General features: G+C 44.3%; 1 protein-coding gene across 2 annotated transcripts in view; it reads right to left on the bottom strand.

Moving 5' to 3' along the window:
- sqstm1 (sequestosome 1) overlaps positions 1 to 6,464 on the bottom strand; it is a 7,858-nt gene extending 1,394 nt beyond the window's left edge. Inside the window, exons 1-7 of one of the 2 annotated variants that reach the window (XM_080008499.1) lie at positions 6,241 to 6,464; positions 4,930 to 5,025; positions 3,494 to 3,792; positions 2,865 to 3,027; positions 2,693 to 2,785; positions 2,264 to 2,436; positions 1,547 to 1,709 (exon numbers count right to left, since the gene is read on the bottom strand). In XM_080008499.1, the coding sequence (XP_079864625.1) occupies positions 1,547 to 1,709; positions 2,264 to 2,436; positions 2,693 to 2,785; positions 2,865 to 3,027; positions 3,494 to 3,792; positions 4,930 to 5,025; positions 6,241 to 6,400 (1,147 nt within the window). In that variant the 5' untranslated portion in view covers positions 6,401 to 6,464. The remainder of the gene's footprint in view (positions 1 to 1,546; positions 1,710 to 2,263; positions 2,437 to 2,692; positions 2,786 to 2,864; positions 3,028 to 3,493; positions 3,793 to 4,929; positions 5,026 to 6,240) is intronic. The other variant, XM_080008500.1, reaches the window with a different exon arrangement.
- Positions 6,465 to 7,918: the final 1,454 nt, after the last annotated feature.

The following is a 7,918-nucleotide window of genomic DNA, read 5'->3' as shown; positions in this document are numbered from 1 at the left end:
CTAAGTGATTTGCAACCCGAGTCACTGACTCTTGCCTTGACTTCAGCACATGCCGGACCAATCAGCTAGAGCAGGGGGCGGGCTGAGAAAGGAGTTGAAACAAGCGCCAAAGTGGTTTCTTTCACAGGACTCACAGGACTAGATTAATACAGTATTTTACTTGATACATTTAATGAGTAAAGAGTTAATAGTGTGGGTGACGCGTTGTCGAGCTAGATGGAGGGCTGTTTGTGGAGGTGAGGGCTCGTCACTCCTGAGTCTTCAGTCAGTGGTTTCAAACTATTCGTTCAAAATTGCACATCACAAGACGAAGATATTTCACTGCGTATATGTATGAAAGTATGTATGTGACAAAGCGCAGCCTCAGCCACCAAGGGGGTGGCGTGTCGTGCTGTTGTGGCCTTAATTGGTATGGCAGGATGGCCAGTCTTAAAAAGAGACTTGAAGTACCAGAAAACCCCTGCCAGAACCTCCATCACAGACGGGTTGCAGCTGATCAGAAGTGAGTCCCTGACAGTGGCTGCAGCTGAAACAGGCCTGAATTTGGGTGCTTAAGACCTGCAAGTGCGTGGCAGACATTGTCAGCAGGTATTGGCTTTTTCATGTCCCCCAGCTGCTGTTAACCACTAGTGTGAGGCTGTGTAGCAAGACAGGGAAGACCCCGAGACACCAAAAGCTTCTGTTCTGGCCCCTGCACAAATTGCACTGCCCTCACGAGGCCTGTACTAGTTGTCCATTAACATGTTGTCTGCAGCCGAGGTGGACATGGTGCATGGCCGAGCTTTAATACGTCCCAGCTCTGCCTGTTGCCCTCTCGCCTTCCATGGTGCACCTTCAGGAGCGGACACACCCATCTGGCAAGCGGTTACAGCAGTACAATGTTTATCTTGGGTTGAGCAAATTGTGCCCAGACAGCTTGTGGCGCAATCTGACAGTTCACCTGCTACAAGTCTCGTGACAAGACCCGCCAGGGGCAATATTCTTCCCTCCCACAAAATAAATGGTGTGGGTGTTGATCTGTTGGCATGGGACCTGGCTGTGTGCCGTGCCTGGACACGTTTATGCTCCTCTGGGCGTTGCGGTGTTGTTCCACCGCTCTTCAAGTGGCTGCAGGGTGGGGTGCTCAGAGCTTCCCTTCAGACGTGGAGTGTCTATACAGCTGCTGGGGTGGTTGCACGGCCTTTTATTAATAATAATAATGACAATTCCAACCTCGTGGTCTGTTGTTGACAAGATCATTCTCCAAAAAGGTTGATGGTCCTGTGTATGCTCTTGTCATCCCACAGGACAGAGTTATTGATTAAAGAATGAATAAAGAGTTATCGGTGATGGAGTTTAACTCCCCTTGCAGACTAACTCTGTCCTAGGATGCAATGGCACAAATACTGTGTATGCCAAGTACGCTGACGAGACAGGTTAAAAAATAAAGTAAATAGTTAACCCCTTTTTGTGGTGTGCCATGGGTAATATAATTGGAAATCCCACATTTTGCTGTACGCCTGCAAAACAGTTTACATAGGCATAGTGAAACAACTCAAAAACAAACCTTGGGGGAGGTGCGGATACAGGGCGGCTTCGCGTAGACCTGTGGGGCCCTGCGGGTCCTCGGAGAGGGGGCCGACCAGGGACTGCAGCTCCCCTGTGGAGGGGTCCACCTCTTTGGAGCTCAAGTGGGTCCACTCCTCCTCGATGCCCGGTTCCTTCTGGCCCTATGGAGAAAAAGCACCAGGAAGTTTAAAAAACAGATAGTGTAACTGCGCCGAAAGCAGAGTAGAAATACCTTCAATACTGGTTCCAAACAATACAACTGAAGAGTTCATTATTATTTTATACGTTAAATACTGAGTGATGGACATGCTACTTTGAAAGGAACATCTCATCCCTTTAAACAACAATAGAATTACCTGGTTATTTACTGCACAGACCCTTAAATTCCACGTATGCCTAATTGATGCAGAACAAATAAAATACTTTTATCTGAATTTGGAATCGAAGGCCTCTTAATGTTTCAATGCTCGTTGGTACGAGTGCAATTTGGTCGATAACATTCAAGTCTGGAATTTCGATGCCCAGCCCTACTGCTCGGTTGGTGTTTTATTTCAGATATGTAACACGTTTTTTCCCCAACCCCTTTTCTACACACGTAATTTTATATTTGATCCTTTGGCGCCAATGTTACCCTTGTATTACTAAAACTATAGTTACGGTATGGCTTTCAAACTAGTGCCAACTCTCATTCAATCAAATTTAGAGGAATATCTACCCTGGCTTCCTTGCTCGTGTTCGCCACATCGGCTGCATCCTCCATCTCGGTGCTCTGGTCCCGCACTCCCTCCGAAGGCCCGGCCCCCCCCGGGGCCACAGGACCACCAGACTCAGTGACAGTCACCTTGCTCCTGTGGCCTTCGTGCTCCACGTCGATATCCACATCGATGCCTAGAAACGCAGCGACAGGACCGAGTCAGAGGCCAGGTTACAAGATGGACGCAAACTTCTCATTTGATTGGGTTATGCTGGAAGCTGTCAGACTTATGGAGCTAAATGAGGGGAAACTGGGCGTACCAATCTTGCAACTTTTTTGTCAAATTTACAAAATTGTACTTGAGTCTGAATTTTGTCAAACTTCATGAAACGATTCTGCTCGTTATATGAAGGGAAAAAAAAAAGAAAAAAAAGACTGCTGATGATTTACCTAACGGACTCAACATGGCCGCCACTTCCTCACCAAGTTTCTTCAGCAAGTCAGCATTGACCTGAGACGTTCCCGGAGGATTAGGATCTACACCTAAAAAGTAATTAATTTTTATTACATTGCAAAGACAATCAACCAAATTCCAGTTAGTTGCAGAACTGGATGAAAGTACATTTCCTGGTCCGGGTCCGGGCCTCACCAGAGGTGTTGGTGCTCTTGTCGGCAGGCTGGGCTGCTGCAGGACCAGGACCGGATTGAGTCCCACTGGCTCCCGGCTGGTTCTGGTTCCACATGCAGTGCCTCATCTTCCTCATCCATTTTCCACGAGGAAACCACTGGACAAGAGACCAAATAATTGTGTTTCGCGAGGCCCATTGTTTAAAAACGTGTGTTCAGAAGAGTCTGGGAATAATAGTTCTCTAGTGCTATAGTTAAACATTCAATTCCAAAAAAAATTTTCCAATGTGTTAAACAATCTTGTGCATTTACCTTCAGAAATGTATAAATTGTTGTCTTTACAATAAAGGATGTGTACATTTTAATACCCTAAAATAAAAATATAAAGATTGATTTTATTATCAAATTATAATTTTTAACATAGCCAAATCCCCAAATAGCAGGGAAAACGGATAAACCAAATATACCCATCACAGTGTTTCCCCACATACATGGAAACACTTGGCATATGTTATAAATTAAATCTGCCAAGTCAATTCCTGGACCGTAACGTACTTGGCTAAAAAAAGAGCAGAAAAGCAACGGCCTCAGTGTGCTGAGCAGCTTGAACAGGAGGGTCCTCACCTCAAACATGTTGTTGAGCGGGAGCCAGATGGGCAGCAGGGCGTGCTCCTTGTGCAGCCCCTTGGCCTGGCAGGCCGAGCACAGGTCGTAGTCCGGGCACACGGTGCACTTGAAGCGGGTGCCGGCGACGGGGCCCTCGCAGCAGTCGCACGTCACGTTGGGGTGCACCATGTTGGGTGGGTGGTGAGGAGGGAGGGGCCCGAAGGGGGCCCCGGGGGGAGGAGGGGGAGGGAAGGTGAATGGGGGGACGCCGCCGGGAAAGGCGTGGAGGGGGAAGTCACGGCGGTGCTCCTTCTTCTCTGAAAGGCAGTTCGGAAGAAACCGTATGAGGGCCTCTGCAGACCACGGCAAAATAATCATTCATGTTAACTATGATATTTTAGTGCTTTTATGTGCTTTTCTCACCAAATTAATTAACGTAATGTGTGGACAACTCAAGATGGCTGTGACGGTAATGCAGCCCTAAATTACTGTAACAATGTAGTAACTCATTAATTCACATCATGTAGATTTCCTGTCAACGTCCGCCGTTTTGTCTGCATCCGGGTGCTCTTGATGCAAGTGTAATTTTGCACAACACAAACATTTTATTCAATATTTTCTTCAAATATCAAAGTTTCCTCACGGCACTCGGTCGACATGCTTACCCTCATGTGTCTGGCTGCCCTGACAATTTCGGTGGATTTATTGCGGTGTTGCGATTTTACGGGAAATCAAATGCTTTTGCCCAATTCTCTTAAGTTGATTGCCTAATAATTTTGCCAATTTCTGACCAATCCCTTAGCTTTCCTCAAACTATGCTCATGCGTATCCTGTGGACCTGCCCTGCAAATTCCATGTCATTGGGACTAAGGGTTCATGAGATGATTTTTGAAGGTTTGAAGAAAATAAAAAAGGCAGAAAAACATTATCGGGGGATGTTATAGGTCCCAAATGCTAAATTGTGCAGAATGTCCAGCTGCGTGTGTATCAAGTTTGACTTTGCTGGGACAAACGGTGGCAGCAATGAGTCAAGACTCAGAAGGCATGCTATAGCGCCCCCTCTGGGCCAATCAGTGCCATTGTTCGTGTCCAGGTTACGTGTAGCCTGGACTATAGGTTTGCCAAAATGGACAAAAAGTTACCAATGTACGAATGAGTTATTGAAGAAAATAAATGAGAATTCCGGCAATAACAATAGCTCTCCCTGCTTCGCAGTAGAACCTTAAAAACACTGATTATTTATCCTGTACTTATCTGTTTTCAAAGTTACACACCAAAATAAGGGCGAAGACCAACTAGGCATTATAAATCCATCTGTTTGTTTACACTCATTTAAAAACAACAAGCAGCTTCCAAGCAGGAAGCGATGCGGCATTCATGGGAAACTCGGAAACTAATTTGTTTGGGAGGTGATGATGTGGCCACTGGAACTCTGAACTATTTGATATTAGTACCTTTAATGAAGATGTGGAAGGTGTTGTCCTTCATGTAGTTCTGACCGATCGCCAGCTCGTCATTGGAGGAGAACGCGATCATGTCCCCGTCCTCATCTGGAGGGAAACAGACAAAGGTTCAGTCTGATTGGGATGCAACCCAAAATACTGTAAACACAGCTTTTATTTAGTCCCAAGCGAGACTTGAGACCGGGGGATGAAGGAATGTGCCGGGGTGGAACATTTCATCCTAAAATTGCCAGCGCGCGCACACAAAAAATAAACACTCTTTAGTAGCTATTAGTTACCAGTAAATGACATCTTGGTTTCATAGATATAACAAATATTGTTTTGGTGGATGGGTTATGCTGCTCGGATTCCATCAAATGATCCGTAATTAAGAGAATGCCGATTTCGAACTGAGCTGCTCTGGAGGATTAAACGGCGTCACTTCCAGCAACAATTGATTGGGTTTTGGGGCGAAAACGAGTTGGAGTGACACGCGGAACCAGTTTTACTTCTGAAAACAACTAAATGAGGATCCCCGTGCGTCTTTGATTCTGTAATATTTGTCGTGCAACTTCCATGACAGAACGTGCAGAAAATAAACATAAGTCTTGAAAAAGTAAAAAAAAAAAAAAAAACTTAAAATAACATTTTATCATATAGTATGTTCAGGGTTTTTAGCTCTTAGCGTGTATTTGTTTTATAGACTAAAATGGTGTGGACCCAAAGTCTCAAGTCTCTGAAGAATTGTTAAGAATAAAATGATGCAAAAATTAAAAAAAAGGTAAATCAAATAAAATACAAATAGACTTGTTTGTTCTGTCTGCCTGGTACTTTGCCCTTCCATTAAATAAACACGATGACGACATCTGCTTCTTATTTGTGACCGAGCCACAGTCACAACGGTTTCAAGTCCAAAAAAATTAAAAATTAAAACAAAAACACTTTTCGACTAAATCGACAACACGACTGTGACGTCATGTGTTCAATCTCGGCGAAACGTTGGTTCGCGCGAGAGGTCCTTCCTTCCGGCATGACGCGATCAACGACGACCTGGATTATTATGATTCTGATTATTATGTAATGGAACGAAACGAGACAACGCGCCGGCTACAAGTGAGATGTCGGCAGTGGAGTCGGTCGTATTCCTGTAAACCTTCTCAACGTGCATCTTCTTTAAAATATCACTCTTGTTTGGGTATTATAATTCTCTGGGTTTTAAACGAAGACATATAAAGTGACGGCGATGGTTTCTTTGTTTTTAATCAGTAAAACCACCACGTATAGAGTGAACAACAACAAGCGTCCTCCATTGCCCTCCTTTACCTTTGTAGTACATCTGGTAGGTGACTCCGCCGAGGCCGGGGAACACCTCGGCCACCTTCCTGTTCAGCAGAGGGTACACCAACGCCTCCAGGGTGAAGCGGCGGACCTCCTTGTGCGAGTCCTCCCTGCCGAGCAGGTAGGCTTTGACGGTCAGCGGCATGACGGCGCGGCGCTGGAGGGTGACTCAAACGACGGCGTGTGACGGCGCTCTGCGTACGGGGTTCGGGCTCAGACGCTTTTGCCCCGCTGCCCGCCGCGGAGGTATTTATACCGAGGTTGGAAGCGGGGCGGGGCTTCCCCTGAGCTGGCCAATGGGAAAGGCAGGAATGACGAAGCGCTTTCCAAATCGGGAATTTCCGCACCGAGATGGACGGTCACATAACCACTTTGATTTACTGATCGATTCGTTGTCTTTTATTTTATTCATTTATTTGTGTTTAATCATTTTCTGATTTCAAAAAACGATACAAATAATAATAATAATAATAATAATCTCACAAACCTCTCGACGGCCGCCCGCCGCTATGTAAACAAAGAGGCGGGGCTTTCGGGAGCTGACCAATGGGGGAGGCGGGAATGACGAAGCACTTTCCAAACTGGGAATTTCCAAATGACAGCGTCACATGATGATGAGTTGATTGATTTTTGAGGGTTTTTAATGTAACACATCATTCTATATCCACATGCAAAACAAACACAATACGCTGCAAGTAAAACGTTACGGTTTGCATTGATGTAAACAAGTAATGATTAAAATATTAGTATTATAAAACAATTAATTTATATGATTTAAACATAATGATTTAAAAACACTCAAAATTCCAACGACAAACTCTGAATTTGAATAATTGGAGAAGTTTTTTATTTGTATTTATTTATTAATGTTTTTATTATATTATAATTATAATACTTATTATCGTTGTTGTTTTTGTTATTATCATCATTATTATTATGATTATTATTAGGATTATTATTATCATCATTATTATTATTATTATTATTATTATTATCATCATTATTATAACAATAATAACCTCTATTTGTATAGTGTGATGCAACGTTTAACTCAACGTGCTTTACAGTCATCATCAAATTGTCATAAAAATCAAACAATCAAGTGCTTTAATGAAAATGAGTCGCCCGTCGCCCGTCGTCCATTTAGACCTGGAAGGATCTTGATCCTTCCTCTGTGAATTATTTTCAATTTTCGCGTCTCGGGCTCAAATTATTAATGTTGAACTAAAGGGAAATTCTCAAAATATAGTTTCGGGCCCTTTTTCAATAAATTCCTCAGGACGACCTTGTGTTTTAGTAAATATGACATTTCCAAGTCTCTCGTCTCTCCAGGTGCATTTATCAAAACCAAAACCAACTCTATGATATAATAGGATAACCGCGCTGTCCTAGTAATAATAAAGTTCATAGAGAACATCCCAGAATATGACGTGATGTGTTTTGTGCAGAGATCACTAACACATGTTCCATCTGAGAGTGGGCCCGGCCTCCACATCCTCCTCCACCTCCATCAGCTGACGGTGACTCACCATCGCTGGCTCTGACTCATCCGGGTCAGGAAGCACCTTCTCAGGCCCAGATGCTTCCAGAAGCTCCGAGGAGGTGGAGAGGGGGAGGTTGAGAGGGAGAGGAGGAGGAGGAGAGGGGGAGGAGGAGGAGGAGG

The sequence above is a fragment of the Zeus faber genome, assembly GCF_960531495.2.
Source record: "Zeus faber genome assembly, chromosome: 10".
Lineage (NCBI taxonomy): Eukaryota > Metazoa > Chordata > Actinopteri > Zeiformes > Zeidae > Zeus > Zeus faber.
The sequence above is the reverse complement of the archived record's forward strand: the minus strand, read 5'-3'. Positions and strand labels throughout refer to the sequence as shown.